This window comes from Fusarium musae, chromosome 3, assembly GCF_019915245.1.
Source record: "Fusarium musae strain F31 chromosome 3, whole genome shotgun sequence".
NCBI lineage: Eukaryota > Fungi > Ascomycota > Sordariomycetes > Hypocreales > Nectriaceae > Fusarium > Fusarium musae.
In genome coordinates this window covers 4,887,621-4,909,678 of record NC_058389.1, presented here as the reverse complement: position 1 = coordinate 4,909,678, position 22,058 = coordinate 4,887,621, and the positions used below count along the sequence as shown (strand labels likewise).

Genomic DNA, 22,058 nt, shown 5'->3' with positions numbered 1-22,058 from the left:
CCGCTAACCGCGGCTAGCGAATTGGATCCGATTGCAGGAGCGCCTCATGGCGTCGCGGGACGGCATTTACTGTGGCGTTGCTTGTGGCCGAAACGTCAATGCCCTTGTTTGGATTCGACTCCACTTTCCCACTCAAGCTCGATCTCGAGCTGTGAGCCTTGTTGGTAGGACTCGGACATGCACGCACCATACCGAGCGGTACATTCACTTTAAGCATTTTCAACTAACACATTCGCTCTACACACCGGGAAAACATACCTCTGTTAAAATCGGGCGTCTGTTCTTCAGAAATGTCGGGAACGGGTGATCCCTTGCTGGATAAGCAACAGCACATCAAGTATTGGCAGCGCTGTCATAAAACATATCTCCCGTCCCCTTACACAGCCTACGACTCGACCCGCCTTACTTTCGCTTGCTTCACCATCTCAGCGCTTGACCTTCTCTCTGTTCCGCTCACCCATACTGAACGTGCTGCTATCCGTCGGTGGGTTCTCAGTCTGCAGCATCCAGAAGGTGGCTTTTGTGGAAGTTCAACGCACGCATTACCAGCTCAAGAAGCATACAAGGGCACAGCAAATATCGCAGCTACCTTTTTTGCGCTTGTACTGTTGGGTCTGGCGGCCGATGGCGAGGGTGAGGCGAGGACAGCTTTCAGCGGGGTGGATAGAGTACGGTTATTGAAGTGGCTGAATAAGCTTCAGAGAAAGGATGGGAGTTTCGGGCAAGTTTTTTGGGATGGAAAGATTTTGGGTGGCAGAGATATGAGACACAGCTATCTAGCGAGCTGTATTCGATGGATGTTGAGAGGAGATGTGAAGGAAGGCGATGAGGGCTGGGTGGAGGATCTGAACATTGATGAAATGATTGCTCACATTAACAGAGGCCAGGTACGTTATACTTACTTGAGCGATGCCGTCTCACTAACACCTCTTAGACATATGACGGTGGAGTGGCAGAATCGTCGCAGCACGAATCCCATGGTATGGTCCCTTGACTCATTGTATACTCGCATAACTCACCTATCTAGCTGGGTATGCATACTGCGCGATAGGTGCGCTGTCGCTTTTAGACAGGCCACTAGACTCGACAACACCACATCCTCCCGAAGAGGCACTGAAACGGGGTGTCCCGAATCGTGATGGGCTCCTACACTTTCTCGCCTCCCGCCCCTTCGCCTACCTTGCCAAGGAAGAGGAAGAAGATGAAGCTGAGGAAAACTTTCTCGAGTCAAAGGCCGGTGAGCTCGATCTTGGTCACATCGGATTCAACGGTCGATGGAACAAGAAGGCCGATACGTGCTACTGTTGGTGGGTTGGCGGTACACTTGAAGTAAGTTCCCCATGTCTCCTTGAACAGATCACAGGACTTACTCGTCTTCTAGATGTTGGGGAATTCTAGCATCATCAACGTCGTTCCTTCGCGACGTTATCTTCTTGATATCACACAGCATCGCATTGGCGGCTTCTCCAAGTCCGTTGGAGGGCCTCCGGATATGTACCACTCGTATCTCGGTCTAGCTGCATTGGCGACCATGGGCGACAATGATCTAAAAGAATTCGACGTGGGACTATGCTGCAGTCAAGAGACGACGAGGAAAATACAAAAGGCGAGGGACGGACTCATAGAGAGCACGAGACGGAATGGGAAAGCCTGGTGTGACGATGGCTTCTGGTAGATCTCGGTTCAAACGGCGCCCACAGCCTTGAGTATATATAATAAAAATCCCTACTTCAATTTACAAGCATAACAGAGTTTACGAGTTCTTGAGTACAAAACTTCGATAATGCCTACCTTACGCTTTTTTCCCCAAACTATGAGTACTTATTGATGATATAGTAGATATTTCTTCCAGAACTCTACATCGCGACGATCTTTAGCTTATTGATCCATAACCAAATCTATTCTCGGGCTCAAAGTTCAATACAGTCTTCGTTGTAGTCTTTTGAAACCTAGACATTAACCTTTTTTTGTAACATAAAATTCGTGGAGAGGAAACATCTTGTGAGTAGCTCAATAGTGAGTAGGCTTCAGGGTAGTCAAGCGATCCATAAATATGACATCACGAGACAGTGAAACAACATCCAGGCATACATAACGATGCATTTGCTGATTTTAATTGTCTTCTGTAACTGAGACGCTGGAGGCGGCTAGATCTGCAATTTACTTCTTGTAGCATGGCTGAACAATTGGCATTTGTTAGACTTGGGTTTTGTAAACTCTCTCTGAATCCGTTTTGAACGGATTGGCGATCGCCACTAACCGCTTTAAGAACCGTCCGGCACCGCCTTAACTTTGTCGGCTTGAATCATCTTAACCATCCCGCGATTTCCAAGACTCCATCGTTCACACCCAAACGTCGTCGCCATGTCCTCTTCACCAAAAGACACTACTGAGGCCACGGAGCCTCCGAAGTCAAGCGATACCGATACCCAAGCATGGAACGAAGACAAACGCCGGAAGTTCGAAACGTCAGCGACAGCCCCACTCGTCAACGATCGCGACACTGACGAGGCGTAGGAAATCGAAGAGCGAGTTCTACGACCCATGCCAAGAGGCTGCGCAAAGGAGCTATAGATGCTTGTTCAGGAACGGAGGCGATAAGAATATGTGTGGAGAGTATTTCCAGTATGTTGCTTTGGATGGAGCAATCGGGGCAGGGTGCTGACGCTCGAGCAGGGCATATCGCGATTGCAAACAAGCATGGGTACGTTATATATCCACGATGCTACAGCCGAAGATAATGCCCAATACTCATCACTCCCATAGACCGACAAACGGAAAAAGGAAGGCCGCGGCTGGTTCTAATGGGGATGTTCGCTCTCGGCAGCTTGCGTTGACCTGCTAGTTCCCAGCCTGTCTCGGCATCATGACTGACGACAGAGGTGCCATTGTAACATTAAAGGAGTTCATATACTGTACAATACGGAAGCGCGGTACAACATTCTGCTATCTTTACTACACGAAAAGTCTGATCTCCTCTCAGTGCAAGCATCTTGAGAAAATCCAAGTCCACCTCGGCTGACAGGCTAGGTCAGCGCATCTTCGCAAATTGGTAGGGCAATGACTTTCTGATCTTTACGTCTCTATCCTAAGGTATCCCAAATATCCACCGCTTTTCTACACCGATGGGAACACAGCTACTGTTGAGATACAAAGATGTCCCAATCGCTGCTTGCCAGGTTTTACTGTTTATGCCTGGATCAACACCTCATCTTACACCAGCTGGCATGGTGTTCTGAGACCGATCAAGTATATACGGAGCTGTCACGATATGGTAGGTGTTGGATGATGGCTTTGCAATTGAGGAACGAGGGACAAAGAGCTACACAAAATGCACGGTTATTCAATTTAGGCACTGCATGAACACTTAATGTACCAGAACGTCTAAGCCCGTCATCCTATCAGAATCCCGCAATTGTTACAATTGTGCGTTATCAGTCATGCGGTCGCGAGATTTGTAGAAGGCGGATTCCTAGAGTATAAAGACCAGTCGCACTATCCAAACGGGCGTCGGGCTCGTACTGGAACCGAGCCTCATCGGTGCACTTATTCAGCCTCGTGGCATGCCACGCTGAGCGCTCTTCAAACACCTGCTTGTCCAAAGCTACTCCAACATCAGCTGTCAATCGGATCGCGTCCAGCATCCTCCCAGTTCTAAGCGAGTATATCTTCCAAGAATCGAGTGTAAGCCCGATCGTCGACGTGCATGCGGCTCCTAGCGTCCCAAGTCCGAACATGAGAATCCATGGAACAAATGTCATTGCTTATTCATCGATGTTGGACTGGACTTGATATCTCTCAGCCCTTGCCGTTGGGTCATTGTCAAGGAGTACTTGACGGGCCTCTATTTCGTACCATAGGAAAGCATCGGCAAGGGTTTCCAGGTCCCAAATCTGTTGACTTCCTTCCGTCACCGCTCCAAGTGCCGCTCGAAGCAAGTGTCCGCCGAGCCCGGGCGGTCTGCCATCACGCCTATCATTAAAGGCATCAGTACGTGGCGTCAAGCTCAGCACCGGAATATCGTGCCCTGTATCAGGCTTCTCATCGACAAGGGTGTTCTCAATCATCGACCAGGCACTCCCGTTCACTTTGATATCAGCCCATCCAGTGGATCTATTTAAACGGCATGTCAAACCCGAAAATGTCAGGCTGTGGTTTGTTTGTCGATGCTCAGTACCGGGCAAACCTTTGGCAAAAGGTATCAAGCTACCCCATCGCTCTGTAGTAACCACTGGGGCATCATCGTACCCGGAATTCATAACCCCGATCCTAAGAGCAGTCTCATCGAAGGCAATGAGTGGATACGTGTCTCTCTTTCCATTCAGTACTATATCTGATATATCAATTTGGTCTGTGCCGAGCGATGCCTCGTATGCGGTTGACTCTGAGCCGAATACTGAAGCTGTTTCCTCAAGGACAAACCTGAGATGCGGGTTACGTTTGTCTGGCAACATCATTGATACGCCTTGAAGATGAGAGGGACTGCAAATCATTTTTAGTCGATAGACTGGGGCATGATATAGTTGCATGACGGCAGGAGAAAGGGACGAACGTGATTGATCCGAGACATTGACGCTCACCAATCCTGTTATAGATGGCTTGAGCATCCCTTGCTGTAGGCGTGAAAGCCAATCCTGAAGTCTTGCCGCAACCTGTTGCCGGATTGACTGGTCGTCCAGTGGTATTGGGCGTGAGCCTCCCGGCAGCACCGAATGTGCATCATGCATCTATTCAAGCACCTGCGTAGACGTATCCACTCCGGCCTGTTGATATGCCACAGCATTGCCAAGCAACGAGAAACTCAGGGCTGAGAAAACAGCGATCATTCCCAAGCAGATCACGCGAGGCCTTCTTGAACGGACGAAAGTCCAGAACTTAAGTGGGCTAAAGGACCCCCAGTCTATGCTGGCGGCTTCAACGAGGACCTTCATGCTCACGGCTGAGTTTCTTCCGCTATGCTCGTTTACTGCAGAAAGACGAGCAAGTTTGAACATATGCCAATTGGCAACTGCGGCCACGGCTGGAGCCACCAGAATGGAGAAAGCCGCGTCGATGAGCTTGGCTTCAGTAGACGAGAGCTTGCCTCCAACAATGACAGCTGCTATGTAGCTTCTGTCTGTCTTGACTTGGATATATGCGATGAGCCAGCAACTGCAAATGAGAGAAGCTGAGCCGATGAACGCAATTATTATGAGTGAGTATAGAACATGTCTGTTGAGGGGACAGTCTGTGTGTACTGACGTGAGGTCCTCTATAATCTTATCCTCTCGACTTGGTGCTAGCAGTCCATCGTGGACCGATTGAGTGCCGTGTTGAGTATCTTCGGGCTTGGGAGTTCCTAATGCACTGGTGTCGGCAGATTCGGGGTCATCTTCTTCTGCGACTACGCTGAGAGGTGACACTGGTCGGTTCGCCATTTCCAAAGACTCATTTTCTGGCTGGGCTCCCATGTTCATTGGATAAGAAGGGAAAAGTGTCTTGCTCAACTGTCCGAAAGCAACGAAGATTGCCAATGCAGTTATACTTCTCTAAACATGAGAACATTTCGATCGAACCGCACTTCAACATTAACCACAAAATGAGGCTCGCAGATGGGTTGTACCATCAAGGCTGGAGCGGTTTTATTATCCTTGTGTGTCCCTGCCCTTCTTGGATCGGTGTGCTGCATCTTCCTCAAATGAACAATTCTTGTTGTCCTTGAACTCTCAATTGAGCATTGGGCATGTCAATCTGTAAAAGGGCACGGTGACTAGCTGAGTGAAGATTGACAAATTGTCGCCGCGTTCACATTGCGGAAGTCCTCCAACCTTTACATCTTAGTCACCATCGTTTGTAGAATGTAACTCTACTGTAGAAAGAGGTCCATATCTGATGTGCAGTGCATTGCCTTTAACTACTACGTCTCATGCGGTGGCTCACAACTTCCCAGGGTAGGTACGGAGTGAAGAAGATGCCTGGATAGAACCGGGAACCATGACTGAGAGAAGTTGATGATTGAGCTGGCAATAAAACCACGGATTATAATGACAGATGTAAGCGCTGTGACATTGAGAGCACACCTGAGTATAATGCTTAAGTCTGGAAACACGCGGTGTTAGGTATTTCTGTTGATGCTGTAGCAGAGCCAAAGCGTTGGAGAACGTGCGACAGAGTTGGCGGTGATGTGGCGCAGGCCGCACCGCCACTAATCCGCCGCCCCTCCTGCCCTCCCACCTTCCTGTGACATCCCACTTCAATTTGAGCCCCTCCAAACTTCGACGAACCTCACTCTCAATAAATCAAGTCGATTCTACCTAGTCAGTTGGGGCGGGAAAAGCGTCGTGAAGTTTGACACTCATGGATCGCCGACAGGTACCCAATCTCAAGAACGGCGTCGACCTCCAGCTGCAGTCTGCTTTTAACGATGGCAACTGGGCTGCTGTGGTCCGTCTTGCAGAGAAGCGGGCCCAAACTTCCCACGACCAATATTATGAGGTGCGATTTGATGGGAGCTGTACTTGAGCCATCCGTAGACTGACCCATATGAATAGATTATGAAAATATGTGCTGAAAGCCACCTGGATGATCCCGTTTCCAAGTTCGCGGCCATAACCGCTATTGACAAGTATGTCAGAGAAGGAACCGTTGTCAAAGATGTCGAATCCATGGATCTCCTTGAATGGGCCAGCCTCGGCCTGATGGACGAAGAAGATTTTCCCAAGACAATTGGACCATTGAGGGTACGTCTCGTGAAGGCTGCGCCCAAGGAATACCGAAGCGCCAGCCGCTGCTTGGAGTCATGCATATTGCACTGGGATCTTGTCAGCGCGCAACAGGTACGGGAACCTATTACTGACAAGAGTTACGATTAACATACTCCCAGATTGCCGCGATAATAGACAGGTCATTTCCTCAAGCTCGGAGCTTGATGTTTTACAACATCTTGACCACACATTTATTGGCGGTTAGTGCAGGCAGCAATCTTATGTTTAATTCCTCACTGATTCCCGCCAGACTAGCCCTCAACCACCCCTAGAGAAAAAGAAGCTATATGGGATGCTCGCATTGAAACAGATTCAACGTGCTGCACAATTGGCTGAAGAGGTATTACCCCTTTCGTTAATAATTAGCCCCTAAACTCACAATCCTAGACTGCGGCTACTGGAGGCGAAGACGTCGAACCACAGCCACGAAGTGTCCAAACAGAAGAAGAGATCCTGCTGTTATACGATGTAACAGAAAAGCATGGCTCCAAAGATGACTTGGCAAAACTCGTCTCAAGTCCCGTCTTCAGTCCTCTTGTTCAGTTCCGAAAGGGCAGGAAGGAGTTGATGCTACGCACCATTTCTCACTACCAACAAGAACAGCAGTTCGAAGCTATTTTCGACTTGTGCAGGGATTGTTTATCAATCGAAGGCGAAAACGGTCAGCCAAGTCTCATGGCGGTAGACTGGAAAGTCTGGCAGCATTTCATTGAAGCCGCCACAGAGATCAAGAATACCAAGCCAGAGTATGTGCGAGCTCAAGAGCAGAAGAAGCCCCGACTGACAATATCCAGCATTGAAAAAACTGTCCAACAACTCCTATTGAAGTTCATCAAGTCGCCAAATCTGCGACCCATCCATAAGCGCACTATTCTATTGGCGCGTGTCTCGGCCGCCTTCAATCTTGCATTGAATGACGATGACGATGTTATTGAGAACGAGCCCGCGTCATTCCGACTCAAGGAACTGATCAGCTACGTGAAAAGCCAAGGAACGAATGCTGCGTGCTTTGATGAAATCAAAGCCTTTGCAGAGAGACTCAACCCAGCCGCATTAAAGTACATGGCATACGGGCTCGTTCCAAAGTTGGCTCGGGCTGCAGAGGACGAAATTCAGTCGGCTAGACTGGCCAACCTTTCCTTCAAGCTAAAGTACTTTGCAGCCACATGCCCCTATATGTACGGCACAGTACCGGGCATAAAGCCTCGGCGCAAATGTTTTGTCTCTGGTGTTGAACTTGATGCTAGCTCACCTGGGCCTGCTTTCTCAGCCATCGCCGAGGCTGCACTCGAGGCTCACCGGTCGCTATCTGACTTGACTTCAAAAAGCTCTACTATCGAGGCTGAGATCAGACCGGAACTGGCTGTCATTATCGGTCTTTGCATAATCCAAACTGCATTTCCTCCGTCAACCGATACCTCGAACATTCCTATCTCTTACGCCCCCCTGCTGCGAGCCCTACTCTTTCTCGAACACCAGCTAGCTTTGACACCGAAACACAGCATCATCTCCCTACTTCTAGTACAACTGCATCTTCGAGTTGGTTCGGCGTCTCGTGCCAGAGAAATCTGGAATACACTGGGTGTTAAGCGCACCATCGTGGACTCACTCGCTCCCATTTTTTACGACCGCCTCTCCACGATTTCACCTGCTCTTATCTCATCATCGGACCGGGCCGGTTCTGACCTTCTGGACTTGCTGAGCTCTCACTTCAAAGTGTCACTGAAGCTTAAAATGCCCCGGCGGCTTATGGATGCTTTCCAGTCGGAAAGCTATAGTAGCGCAATCGATATCCCCGAATACATTGAAAACCTGCGGTGGAGCTGCACACGAGTGATGAGTCTGATAGAAGAGGTTAGAACCGATCGCATCATGGGAGAACGCTTCTCAGAGGTGTTGACCGATCCCCGATTCAGTGAGTCTTTCAGCCGTTCACCACTCTTGACAAAGTACTAACGAAAGAAGCCGAAGTGGCCGACGATATGAAACTGGTTGAGACCGTAGACTATGGATCTTTCCCGTCATGGGACTACAGTTCTCAACCACCGGTGTACTCCCGTTTGCGAATTGGACCACCGCCAACAGTATGTCTTCCCCTCCCCATGAAGCAAAGCTAACATGTATAGAATCGTCGCGCTCATCTATCCCTCCTCTCTGAAGCATTCCATGAACTCTTGGGTTACAAGCCTCCTCCCCTCTATAAGGCTTCTGCGACAGCCGCCATTCCAGACCAAATCTTCGTCCTCGAATCACTCAGTCAACTTAGCAATTCTTTCATGAAGTTCTCTAACGGTCCCAGCGGCGACCTCACCCCACAAGAGGCAACCTACTTTGAGGTCACCAGCCTACTCAGTACTCTCATTCCTTTCGCAACCAGTATCAATAGGGCCAAACCCATCCCAGAGGAATTTTTCCAGATTATGGACACTCTGAAAATTGCCATAGACACTCTCAAGCTAGAGCTTCTGCCTCTCGCAAACGCCTCAGAGCAAGTCACAAGTCTGAGCACGCTTCATTCTCTCGCCATCCTCCGCGACACTTCCGTCGCTATTAAAGCCTCGGCCCAATGGGTTATTGCCTTCAATGATCGCGAAAAAGAGCGTGATCGCTCTGGGAAGAGTAACCTTCCAAAAGAGGTCATGGCACAGATCAGGGAGCTTGTGACGGTATCTGAGGCTACACTCAAGGAGGGCAAGGCCACCGTGGCGAAGATGAAAGAACAAGTATATGGGAGAGATTTTGAGCCCGCGGTAAGAGCGTGGATTTTCGAAGACGCAGATAACGTTTTGGGCATCGTCGGAGAGGCAGCGACGAAGAAACTCGTCCAAAGCTGGGAATCTAACGTTAAGGGGTGGACCCAGGTAGTGTGGAGTTAGGTGTTTTCGGCTGTCAACGCACACCAGAATAGATCGATGGCCTCGGAGGAACTTACCCTTTCGACACCACCTCTCACGTCACTGCACTGGCCAATGCATGACTGGCTTATATCAGTCGGAGGTTGACTACGAGCTTCGGCTGGGGGCCAGATGGGCTTGATTCTTCAGGCTCCGGTATAAGGTCAATGTGAAACCTCTGCCGTAGCTCCCGTAATCTTACATTAGTGGGATGAATGATAAAAGTCATGGTTTCGCCACTGCCAGTGTTCAATGTCGTGTCGACTGCACTGCTTTCATGTAGTTTCTGGTCAATGTAGTCTTGGCCCTTTCGAGCTGCAAGCATAAGCTCGCCGTATCGAGTTCTGTCAAAGTCTTTCATAGCCGCATTGTTTTCCCATAGCATCTCTGCTAGTTCTGCACAATCGGCGAGAAGAGCGAGTGCCATTTCTCTATGAAATTCGATAGCAGAGAGCTGCTGTGAATACATCTGTAGAGTGCGTGATGCCTCGTGCATGTTCTCCATGCAAATTGATGAGTAACCCTGCGAATCTCGTATATTGACCTTGGCCTTGGACATCGTTGCCTGAACAAAAGGCCTGGCGCCAACTAGAGCTTGGTCGTATAGCGATTCATCGAATTTATCTGTTATGACACGCTTTTCACGCATGCGATTGAGAAATGAGCAGATCAGCGGCTCATACTCCCATTCCATTCGTATTTGCATCGTGCCCAGTTGCTCTTCCATATGTGCGATACCTGGAGGTCGGCGTGAAGGCCAGATTGAAGAAACCAAAGACCTAAAAAGCGCCAACTCATGTATGGCGATCAAGGGGTATTCCTCAAAAACCATCTGCGGCTTATCCTCAAGCATCGCAGGCTTCAGAGAATTACTAGCGACTGCCGTCGAGTGGGTTTTGTGAGTTGCACAGTGGGCATTTGTGCTTTCTCCGCGACCGATAAAGCTCTGGACGAGACACTCAAACGAAGAGGCCATAGCTAGATGAGGCACTGAAAGTCCATGCTTATCTTGCAGGATAGCATTGGCACCGTGGTCGAGCAGCAATTTTACGATGGGATCGATATCACGCCCTGCGGTATGATAAAGTGGCGTGTGACCTTGATCATCTTGCGCGTTGACTTCGGCTCCGCGGTCCACGAGGAGTCGTACTAATGACTCCATTTCGGAGTCGACCGCCAAGTGTAGTGCTGTTCGACCTTCCTTGTCTCGTCCGTTCACATCAGCCGCGTGGTCGAGTAAAGTTCGGACGAGAGGCTCGACCCTATCCGAGGTGGCATGATGCAGAGGTCGCGACGTTTCGTCAATCAATATGTTGGGATCAGCGCCGTGTTCCAACAGTGTCTGAAACATATGCACCTTGTCGATTGATATCTTGGAATCCTTGAAATGTCTGAAAGCTGCCTCCAGTGCACCTGGTTCCAGTGGCGCGCCATATTGAAATAGGTATGTTACGATAGTATCCTGCCCTCGTCGAGCTGCATATGTAATTGGCGTCCCGCGTAGATTTGCCCCCTTCTTGAGAAGTGTTTCGGCGAGCGAAAGGTGGCCAAGGCCACATGCCATCTCCAGAATCGATACATTATAAGAGTCAAGTGCGTCGATCGAGCATCTTTGTAACATCCATTCTGCGGCCTCTTCGAACCCAAAGTATGCCGCCTCGTGAAGGCCAGTGGTCCCAGGATTGAATCCACCAGCATATCTCAGACGCTCAGTCACCTTGACAAGTTTCTCTGATGACAAAAAGTTCTTCACAATATCAGGCATTTCCGATACGTTGCGAGCGTGGTAACCCCAATGGCATGATGCATATCGACACAGTGGATAATCTCGGAGCATTTTCTTAACATCATAATCTTCGTCGCTCTCCGTAACTTCGTTCTTGATCTTCCAATCTTGGCTTTTCGATCGACCAAGACCGGGACTCGGCGATCCTGGCTTTTCGTCTTTCGATTGATTAATAACAGGATCCGACTTTTCTGCAGCCTTTTGTACCATAATGTCATGTTTTGGACTTCGAGCAGTCCTGACTTGATCAACAATAAGATCGTAAGATAGATATGTCAGGGTTTTAACGGTTATTTCTTGAGCAGCATTTGGGAACCACTGGTCCTGTGTTCGCTCGAAATATTCCTGTGTTGTGAAATGTGCTAGTCGCACAGTGTTGCTCTGTTCGTCAACGGTCACCAGCCCAGCGCAAGCAGAAACGATGTCGGGGATCTCGCTCAGATTTTCCTCATCAAAATCTGTGGAGTCTGTTTCGATGCCAAGGGCGTGTTGAAGTTCCACGGGACTGAGCAACCGTCTGGCGCATGAAATCCACATGAGTGCTTCTTTGGCCAATATCGCTTGATCTGTTAACTGGTCTTCTATTCGTTTCATAGCATCGCCATACGCTTTGTCATACGCTTTCGACGTGCTTGAGTTGCTTGGCAAAGCTTTGAGAATAGTTCGTACAGCTTTCGGTGATCTCTTGCCGACAAGAGAATCAAGGTGTAGCTGGGCAAGAAGAAACCTAACTTACGATTAGCATTGATGCTTGTTCCAGGGAGGTGCCGCCTTACATCCCCTGGACTGATTCCAGTATCCTTGTCTTGATTTCTTCTTGCAGCTCCGGCTTGTTCTGAACAAAAACTGGGAGTTGAGTCATTCGACCAGTCAAGTATCTTCTCACATCCGGCTCACTGGCGCGGATTTTAAGAGAGACGGCTTTTCTGAACTTCTCCTTAATCTCCGGTATATACCTAGAGGTTGCTAGGATATTTGTGCCTGTTGCACTCTGCAGGTCAAGTACTTGTTGGATGAAATTGGGTAGTGTACCGTCGGTGGTCTCGCATTCGTCCAGAGCGTCAAGGACGATATACACGCGAGAATATGTCGCGGCAACCTCTTGCAGGACACGGCCAAGTTCCTGTAGCGATGGACGCGTACGAGATGCCTTGCGCTTGTTGTATAGCTCCTCTACCGGCTTAAACAGAGAAGGCTGATTCTCACTCAGCTGCTTCAAAAGATTCGCAATGAGGTCACTGGCTTTCTGTTCGTGGCGCCGACGGAAGTTACAGTAGATGTATGCAACTCCGACGTTACTCTCGGAATGAAAGGATTCGAGTAATGAATTGACCACGATGGATGCCATGATAGTTTTGCCAGCACCTGGAATACCAGGGCAGAACAATGTTTGTTTGTCACCTTTCACCCAGGTATTGTACTCGTCTGATTCCAGCAGCCATTCACCAGTTCCTGGCTCTCGCCGGCTGAAATTATCGCTTTGTTGGGGGGCATAGTCCACGGGTGACATCCAGTCAAGGACTTCTTTCTGGCGAGCGCTCATCTGACTGTTTTGAAGATGCCCGATCCCTTCGGCTATGTTGAGGTTGGAAAGCTGTATGCCGGTCAGGATACGATCAAGTCGTGCGACTCGAAGCTCATCATCAGCCGATTTGTTCTTGATAAGTCTGACCAAATTGGTCAATTGTCTGCTATTGTCGTCTGAGGTTGCCTTGATGTGTTTCACCAGCTGTCTGTGTAGATGTAAGTCATTGATACCAGTAATGGACGGAATGACACCTACGTGCTTTCGTGTGTCATGGCAAAATGCAAAAGTGATCTTTCGCGCTGAAATGCATCGACGAGCTTTGCCACTTCCTTCTCGTCGAATGGCCATTTCAAGGCGGCCTTAATTTTCTGGATCCCGCTCCCGTGATCTGGTTGCAGTTTTGTTTTGACAGCATCGAGAATCTTATACAAACGATACAAAGGTGCATTGTCGCTCTCCAAGGCCCTGACCTTGACAGACCACGTCTGGGCACTATCAGTGTTGGTCTGGTCAGCGTCCCAATCCTCAATCTCGGGTCTATCAGTTCCTTTGGAATAATCGCGGAGTCGCATGAGGAGAGCCTCGCAGGCTAATATTTCGTCAAGCAGTCGCTGTCGATCCTTTGAGGCCCCAGCGACGCCGATGATGTATTTCGTAACCTCAGCCGTGAGTTGCACTACTGCGATTATACTCGCAGCAGTCGAGAGGCCATCCATGTTGCTTCAATAAGTTGGGACGTGATGGATCAATGAATCCGAGGCCTAGGCTACCTATTTAAATCGCAGATCGCTCAGCCTACTTGGCAGCGATCACATCGCATCTGTAACGGCTCAGCCGCATTCTGCATGTTCCTTTGCGAGGATGGACAGGGTTGAGCCAATTATGTCGCTGGGAAGTATTTCATCCTCGAAGTCCGTAGGAGTAAGCCGTCGCAGTGGTGCCTGATGTGAGCACCCTCCATCTATTGCCAGTGAGGCAGCATTTGTCTACCATTTCTTTTTCTAGGGTGATGGGGTGATATGTCGGCGTCTTCACCATAGATAGTTACGTGAAGAATGTCTCTTTTTGGCTTACAGCTTGAGTCAATATTCTTGCGCAAGGCCAGGATGACAATAGCATACATGGAGGGACCGACAGTACTTTTGTTGACAAACAAATTGGTTGATGAAAATAGTCCCAGCAATTTCCCTGTGTACATATGGGGACCCTGCAAGAGTCACAGCTGTAGTTGGTCTGCCGCACCTTTTCCCGAGGCACCACTGGCCGACTCTTATGCGAGCTCTGTGTAATAAGGTCACCAAGCCGGACTCCTTGGCAAGCCTTACATCTACCGTTGGTATCGCCCTTAATATGATTATGCTGTGAAATAGCAGGAATTCGTTCCCACTGCGATATCGCCTGTAGAGCGTGCTTGCGGAGGCATATTTCCGCATGAGGGCTTCTGTGAGGGCATCTCTCCAGTCTGCCTGTGACCTGTAAGTCCCCCAGCTGCACTGACCCTTCTGTTGTAAAATGTATGTATTGACAAGGATTGTATCGAGGAGGAAAGTCCACGCAAGGGCGTGCCACCCACCGTGTCGGTTTCGTCGTTGACCACAGCCTCTGTGTGCACGCAGCTGATCGCCGCGGTCAACTCCATTCATGTTGAAATTATAGGCGATTTTTATGGAAGGTGTATCTATCATGCGTTCGTAATTCAAGCCGAAGACTCGAGCCTCGCGAGCTTGTGCCTGAGTTGTGTTAGGGCGGCTGCGAAGGTGCTGGGTGCTCTCGGAGCCGCTGAAGGAGGTCATCCACAACCCGAGGCACTTATCCTTGAACGCAGTATGGGTAACCTAGGGAAGGAAAATACCGATCAGTACGGGGAAATAAATGAGGAAAAATGGTGCGAGCCTACTAGGTCATCCTCTGATGGTATAGCTCGAAGGGAATCAAAGCCCCACTGCAGCCGGCCTTCGCGGTCGGCCTGCTTCGCGATCACTAAGTCGCGATAAACACCGTGATCAACACCTTGGTTGGTAGAAGCTGTGCCGGTAGCCGCGACGCCTCGCTCTCACAAAGGTTTTATAAGCGATGATGTTGAAAAGAGTTTATCAAAGAGTATGTGATAAGTTACAGGCGGCAAAGATACTGCAAGATCAAGCACAAAACGCTGTTTTTCGGCGAAGCTGTGAGAATGTTCGCGGCGGCGAGCAGGCGTTTGCGCAGCCCTAGGATGTGATATTTCCACCGCAGAAGATAGCCTTTTTCAGCGGCAGCCAAGATCTTGAGGCCAGATTTATTCGTGCCTTTCCCAAGGGATCGTCCTTTGATTATTACGATCTCATCAACCGATAAATTCGTACCCGAGAAGAAGAAGCTGCGTTGATACGGCTTGGATAAGGTCTCCCCCCCGAACACGCGATATCATGCGCTTGACCTCATTCTCAGGCTCGTCAGAGGGAGGAAAAGTCCTGATGTATCAGAAAATCAGAGCAAATTGCCTGAAAGTAATAAATTTAGTAATAAAATGATTGGGAGTGATTTCCCCGGGAACAGATGTGACCCAATAGTCAGAAAGTCGCTCGCAAGGGTTATTTCCCATATAGATAAGTGTTGCGAGCCAAATGTAGAGGTTTTCGGCCGTAAGGGGTTTCCACTGAAGAATATCTGCCTTTTTGGCGTTGGACGCACCGGGCGCCTTCAAGATAGTCTCAGCATGCGTGTTAGTCAAAGTAACCCATTTCGCAACAAGAAATTCAGGGCAAAATAGGTGGATAAGCTCGGCAGGTGAATCAGGAAGCGGCATTGTGAGGGTGTCGCGAGATGCGGGTTTGAAGGCTCTCGGACGTGATTGGAAGGCTTCTTATTGTGACAAAGCTAATGTGTTACTATTCTGACCAAGTGACTCTTGGATCTATCCTTGCGGGATGATGATAACGTTTGCCGACTGAATGAATGAATCTCTGGACCATTTTAAAGTGAACAGGGTCAACTCACTCGCGAGACTCTGTTGGCAGTTGGACTCTCCTGTAATTGGGGGCCCCACATGTCTAAATTTACCTTAGTGGGCAACCCCTAACATTTTGATCTCCCAAGATTTCGTTATCTCGGATCTGCGTCCCCCCATTCAATCGCATCTTCTCTGCTTTTGTTTGTGTTGCGTCTGCGTCGCCATCTCATACTCTTCGATTTCAAGAGTGCATATTACAATTTTTCTATATATTTTATCGGTATATCTATACTTTCTTTCTATCGCACATAAACCTACCATCGTCAATACTTGCTATCCTAATCTGCGCCAAGCTTTGTCTAAATTCTTTAGCTGCACCTGATTGCAACAGCTTCTGATCGACAAACCCTGGTTCTCGTCCTTCACACTCATGAGACTGCGGCTCCTTGCGACAATACTTTGAGACAAGTCTCTTCAGTGTAAGCCACCGACTGAGCACTCCGCGGCCTACCTTACGAAGACGAGTATCGATGCTACCGACGACGTCATATCATTTTTCTCGATCATAGATTGCGATATTTGTGACATCAGTCATGATTTCTCGAAATCGCTCCGGTCGGCGCAGAAGTGCTGCTCTAGCCTTCGTCGTTATAACTGTTCTCGTCCTCAACTACGCAGGCCTTTTGTCATTACCGTTCAGATTCGAAGAACCCCCACAACCCGATCGCCCGGACTTTTATCATACACCACCATGCTCCCCAACTCTCGATCATCTACGACGCCCCTCGTACGGCCTAACGAGAGACATTATATACCAGAAGCGCTGCATCCGCCCTGTCGTAGACAAGAAGCTCGATAGCCAAGTTGTATCGCAGAACCCCGATGCCTTGATCAAGAGCGGCCAGATCGTTCAACTTGACCAGGCTTGTGAAGGATGGACCGAATCGACTTGCGAACCAGTCACTCTCAAGGTACCTCCACCGTACCCTCAGCAGGACTACTCTGGATTCTTGTTTGGTGTTGCCACAAGTCTTGATCGATTGAACGAATCCATGTCGCAATTCGAGAGTTGGCTCGGGAATACACACGCGCAATTACTTGCCGTTATCACCGATCCCGGCGACGAGTCCAAGTACAAACAAGTCACTGAGCAGTTCCGTCAGCGCGGGATTGAACTCAGCATCAAGGATCCCTGGAACAAGGCCATCACCTCCAACGAGCAGCACTTTGCAATCGTCCGCGATCTTCTTGCGCATGTTACCCCAAAGACGCAGTGGACTGCCATTGTCGACGATGATACCTTCTTTCCTTCCCTTTATCCTATGAGCAAGATTCTCGGCAAATACGACCACAAGCTTCCAGCATACGTGGGTGGGTTGTCGGAGAACTACGATGCAGTCAAGCACCATGGCTACATGGGTTTTGGAGGAGCAGGAATCTTCCTCAGCCCAGCCCTTCTTCGCGAGCTTGACCCTCATCTGGAGGAATGCCTCAAAGTTGATCATGTGCCTCAAGGCGATGGTCTTCTCAAGCAATGCATCTACAGCAAGACCAAGACAAAGCTCACTGTTGTAAAAGGGCTTCACCAGTTGGATATGGGTGGAGACATGAGCGGTTTCTATGAGTCCGGACGTCTGCCAATGACTTTGCATCACTGGAAGTCGTGGCACCAGGCCCCTGTTGACAAGATGGTCAAGATCTCCGAGTTTTGTGGAAGTTGTTTCCTGCAACGCTTCGCTTTTGGCTCCGACACTGTCTTGACAAACGGATACAGCATAGTCCAATACTCTGCAGGCTTGGAGAGCGTGGACTTGAACAAGATGGAAGGAAGCTGGGAGGGCGCTGAAGGTTTCGACTGGAGTCTGAGCCCAATGAGATCGAAGATGGATCGACGCTTGAAGAAGAGCTATCATCTAGTCGATACCGAAGTGGTTGGCAAGAACATCCGACAAATTTACATTCACCGTCTCGAGGATGATATCCCCGGCCCGGACGAGAAATCCAAAGGCCCCAAGAAGACGCCACCCAAGATCGAAGAGATGAAGGATGAAGTGATAGAACTGTTGTGGGAATTATGATAAGACACGAGATTGGACTAGACATAATGGTGTTCCCGGTCGGGCCGGATTTGTATATACGACGAATGATACCAGATGACATATGGCACGGATAGATAGACTGGTTTTGTAGATAATAATGCTAATGAGCCTTTCCTTATCCCGGCATTAATATGAGAACAAGAGGGGTCTTCTGATCTCTACCCCAAAAGGTACCACACCCTCCACCACAGAGAGCTAATGATTGAGAGTTTATCAGGCTAGAGCTCCACGCGGTATCGGCGTGCGGAGAACAATAGACTCCAAACATTTAGTGACTGACTATACAAAGGGCGTTTGGAACAAGATAAAAAGGGTCTTGGTTGCCATCAAGACCCTTGATAACACCAGCTCCCACTCAATTCCACCTCAGCCCCAAAGATGACTTCCTTGTATCAGCTCAATGGCTCTCTGAAGCCTTTTGCAAAGCTACTCTTTCTCCCCGCCGCTGTTTTGCTATCAATCTGGGTCGTCACCACCACTGTGAGTTCAACCCACTTTGACTAACTTACATCATGAACTTTCGTATTTGACCAACAAAACAATAGGCAAAGAGATGGATGCGCCATCGCAGACAGCACTTACAAGCTGCCGAGGCTGAGGTAGTACCGCCTGAGAAAGTGCTAGCCATTGAACCTTTACACGACTTTGACTGGAAGACCGCACCTAGGCGTCAGTTACGGCCATTCAAACCAACATACCACATAACGATGGGTATGTGGTCTTCGCCGGACAGTAAAGTCCCTTTCTCTGACTGTCTTGATAGCTATTCGAGCCGATACGCCATCAGAACTCATCACAATTGACGAAGATTACCTCGACCGCGTTACACATCGACGAAGTATCATTGCCACTCATGGCTCTACCGTTCATGGCTGCATCCCAGAAGGCGATGCTGCTGTGCGTGAGGTTTACACTTACCTCCTATCTGAACAGCTCCCCAAGCGCTTCCCTACCATCTTCAAACTCTCAAAGGACAACTCCATGTGCGAGAATCTCGCTACAGGAATGTCTTTCCCTACACTGCCCGAGGGCAACATGGATGCGGCGCTACGTGTACTCGGTGAGACTGTTGAAGAGGATCTTTTTTTGTTGCAGGAGACTCCAGAAGGCCACCGCTCGGTTGCATTCATGTGTTGCTTTCCATCGGGCTTTGATCCCTCAACTAAGCTTGGTAAAACACTTGTGGAGATCCATGCACCTGTGCCGTCATATGAGAAGATCGGTTCCAGTATGGAGAAGTTCTTTTCGAAGCTGGAAGTTGGAAAGAGTGTCAAACGAACAAACGTGAGGAGTCTCCAAGGCCAGCACGCTGAAGTGATGCTAACATTCTGCAGTGGTCCGTCCAGACTCATACAGAGCTGTTCAACTGCCAGGGCAACCACATCACTGGCGATGACAAGTACGAAAATGATGAAGATGTCGATATTGAAAAGGTAGGATGCTGCCCAATTACAACATTTCCTCACTAACACATGCAAACAGACTTTCCTTCGCATAGAGCTCCAAACCTTGACTCGTCTTCCCAAGACCCGAGCCATCCTCTTCTCTTTCAAAACTTATCTCTACCCAGTTCGTCAGATCAAGGACGAGGGTCTCGGGCCTGCTTTTGCCGATGCTATTGAGGGACTAGCCAAGGGCAATGCTCCCGGCATGTGGACTTACAAGAGCGCGGTGCGATGGGGAAGCAGTGTAATTACTTATCTGAGATCATGATAGGGGCTGATGGAAGGGTCGATGAGTTGGGTACTCCATTGACTACCGGTGTGGGCTCTATGTGACTCATTGCATCAATGCCAAGAGAACGCTGAATCAATCAAGATCAAAAGGCATTTTTGTTCTGTGCCATTTCCCCTATCGCCCACTTTCTTGACTATGCTTGTCGTTCGTAATAACATTGGCGTCGCTGCAAGAAAAAAGTCGAAGTCCATGGCTGCTCTATTTGATCGTAGGATGTTTCTCGTAGTAAGTCATCCTGGCTAGAAACGTGCTTCTAGTGAAAACAATTGGCTATGTAAGTTTCGTCCGGTCAAAATATGTGTTAATTATTCTCTGCTAGATAACCATCCTCAACTGGGCCGGTGCTTCAGTTACTAAACCTTGTTTTAATAAGTCTAGAACGGTATCATCGTGAGTGTGTCTACGGCGCGAATAATCTTCTCGAACTTGGTTTGCAGAATGTGGGGTGAATCGCATCGATCTCGGTGCTCTCTTTTTAGCTGCCATATGAGGTAAAGTTAACCCGCTTCAACCATCTCGACTACTTCTCCTTTAGAAGAGCCTAGAAATTACAACATGTCTTCTATAATTCCAGACACACATTAAACCATCAAAGATAACTCCCTCCTGAAGCTCCAAGTAACGACACAACGGCCTGAACTCATATGTCAGGGCTGCTCTATCTAATGGTTCCCGTGGAGAAAAACAATCTTGAACCTTCCGTTGTGGGACATGACCGTCGCAGTGTAGGTCTTGTCGATAGATACTTTGTGGTTGTCCAATTGTCGTTTCGTGAATTTCCTCGTTACTTCGTCGTATCCATCCTTGTCGGTTGGTTTCAGTGCCATGCCTCCGCTGTCCTTTTTCACCCTGCATTCTTTTGGGGCTCGAGGAATAATATCTTCAGTGAAGCCCCTGGAAGGGGTGTTGGGATCTTCTGATTGTAAGAGAATGGGCCCGTCGTTGCCTGCGTAGTGTTAGCTTCCTCGATAAATGGTTTGGTGTGGTATATGACCTTCAATGACAGACACCCCACCATACACCAGTGGATAGCTCTGCCAGTTCACCTCTGCCCATGTGCCTAGATTGTGTGCGCCGCCATCAAAATCGTTATAGTTACCGCGGACGAGTCTTCCGGAGAATGTTGGACACCATGTTGTCAAGTCAACAAATACAGTTGTGTTGGAAGAAACCTGCATACCGTTAGTCAATAGCCTACCTTGTACGTAAACCATGGGTGGACATTGTACCTTCATCGCGCGATACGGCTTCACGTCCATTCCGTTTTGATACACCATGAACCAGCGCGGAGCTCCGTTACCATAAGCAGTTTCAAGGGTGATACCTGGTTGACCAATGTCCAAGTCGCCGAGGAAAGGATCTATGGATTCAGGTCAGATCATCAACACAACTGCGTCTTTGAGGGCTTTCCGTACTTTGGATGAGTGTATAGTTACTCTTATCCGGCTGACCGCAGAAGTCCAAGGTCTGTGCTGCGGTGTCCTTGATAGGTACCGCACATACAGCCAGAGCAAAAAGGAGAAGGCAAATGCGTATCATCTTTGCGGATTTCTCCTTCCATAAGTTATCCTTTCAGAGGTTGACAAAGAACGAAAAGGCGAGGAATTCTTTCAATGCATTACCTTAGGTAGATTGAAAGGTTACTTCCATCATGCGAGACATCTTTCATGGATGTTAATGTCTCTTTCCTTCCTCATGAGGTGATTGCCCACGAGGCAGTGTTCGGCAAACCAAGAAGGTTGTTTAGGAAAGTGTCATCTGTACCTTCTCTGAAGTTCATTTTACGGAACGGGAAGATGCATGTCGCTCGCCTTTTTGATCCCGATTAATAGAAGCACAAACGCAGGCATCCCGTAGTTTGCCTCGCTTCAAGCTCAATAAACGTTTCTGTTGCTCTTTTAAAATCCGGTCCATAAGGAGTTTTCGGAGTTTTCTCCGACTTCCTCTTTTGGTGATCCTGTGATGTATAGAGATCTGCCATTGGCTGTTCTCTGTCATTGACTCGGAAGTCTCGCAATTCTTGACGTCGTTCTTCAATTTGACTGCATTTTTCTGCAGGCAGAGAAAACTAAATATATTCATTTAAATTGCCAGATTCTTCGCACAGTAGCAACTCAGGAGTGAATAGAAACATATCGCTACCGGTCGTTTTCCGCTATATGCAATGTTTGTTAAGGCGACTATGTACATGTTTCGCCTTCTCTTCGCACGTTTGACAACTTCAAAGACCTAAGTCATTATAATCAGGGATTTAACATCTCGCAATGTGCCAGTCCGTAGCATTTCATGTTCGAGCTATTGATACCATATCCCTATGCCTTGCTGTGTCCGGTCGGGTT

The 22,058-nt window shown here is 48.8% G+C and overlaps 6 protein-coding genes across 6 annotated transcripts; 4 read left to right on the top strand and 2 right to left on the bottom strand.

Moving 5' to 3' along the window:
- Window positions 1-290: 290 nt before the first annotated feature.
- On the top strand, window positions 291-1,398 carry J7337_004949 (uncharacterized protein; the record flags this gene model as incomplete). Its single annotated transcript, XM_044822633.1, has 4 exons — window positions 291-887; window positions 935-980; window positions 1,082-1,329; window positions 1,357-1,398. The coding sequence occupies 4 exons, from the start codon at window positions 291-293 to the stop codon at window positions 1,396-1,398; spliced, it is 933 nt and encodes a 310-aa protein (XP_044683966.1).
- A 3,329-nt stretch (window positions 1,399-4,727) lies between these two features.
- On the bottom strand, window positions 4,728-5,417 carry J7337_004948 (uncharacterized protein; the record flags this gene model as incomplete). The annotated part of the gene is made up of 2 exons (XM_044822632.1): window positions 4,728-5,151; window positions 5,242-5,417. 2 exons carry the CDS (start codon window positions 5,415-5,417, stop codon window positions 4,728-4,730), a joined length of 600 nt encoding a protein of 199 aa, XP_044683965.1.
- Window positions 5,418-6,336: 919 nt separating this feature from the next.
- On the top strand, window positions 6,337-9,619 carry J7337_004947 (uncharacterized protein; the record flags this gene model as incomplete). The annotated part of the gene is made up of 5 exons (XM_044822631.1): window positions 6,337-6,474; window positions 6,531-6,815; window positions 7,131-8,658; window positions 8,694-8,827; window positions 8,870-9,619. 5 exons carry the CDS (start codon window positions 6,337-6,339, stop codon window positions 9,617-9,619), a joined length of 2,835 nt encoding a protein of 944 aa, XP_044683964.1.
- Window positions 9,620-9,725: 106 nt separating this feature from the next.
- Window positions 9,726-13,667, bottom strand: J7337_004946 (uncharacterized protein; the record flags this gene model as incomplete). The annotated part of the gene is made up of 3 exons (XM_044822630.1): window positions 9,726-12,150; window positions 12,200-13,156; window positions 13,207-13,667. The coding sequence occupies 3 exons, from the start codon at window positions 13,665-13,667 to the stop codon at window positions 9,726-9,728; spliced, it is 3,843 nt and encodes a 1,280-aa protein (XP_044683963.1).
- A 2,967-nt stretch (window positions 13,668-16,634) lies between these two features.
- On the top strand, window positions 16,635-17,961 carry J7337_004945 (uncharacterized protein; the record flags this gene model as incomplete). The annotated part of the gene is made up of 2 exons (XM_044822629.1): window positions 16,635-16,670; window positions 16,702-17,961. The coding sequence occupies 2 exons, from the start codon at window positions 16,635-16,637 to the stop codon at window positions 17,959-17,961; spliced, it is 1,296 nt and encodes a 431-aa protein (XP_044683962.1).
- Window positions 17,962-18,360: 399 nt separating this feature from the next.
- On the top strand, window positions 18,361-19,695 carry J7337_004944 (uncharacterized protein; the record flags this gene model as incomplete). The annotated part of the gene is made up of 5 exons (XM_044822628.1): window positions 18,361-18,462; window positions 18,528-18,693; window positions 18,746-19,266; window positions 19,317-19,415; window positions 19,465-19,695. 5 exons carry the CDS (start codon window positions 18,361-18,363, stop codon window positions 19,693-19,695), a joined length of 1,119 nt encoding a protein of 372 aa, XP_044683961.1.
- Between the last annotated feature and the right edge of the window lie 2,363 nt (window positions 19,696-22,058).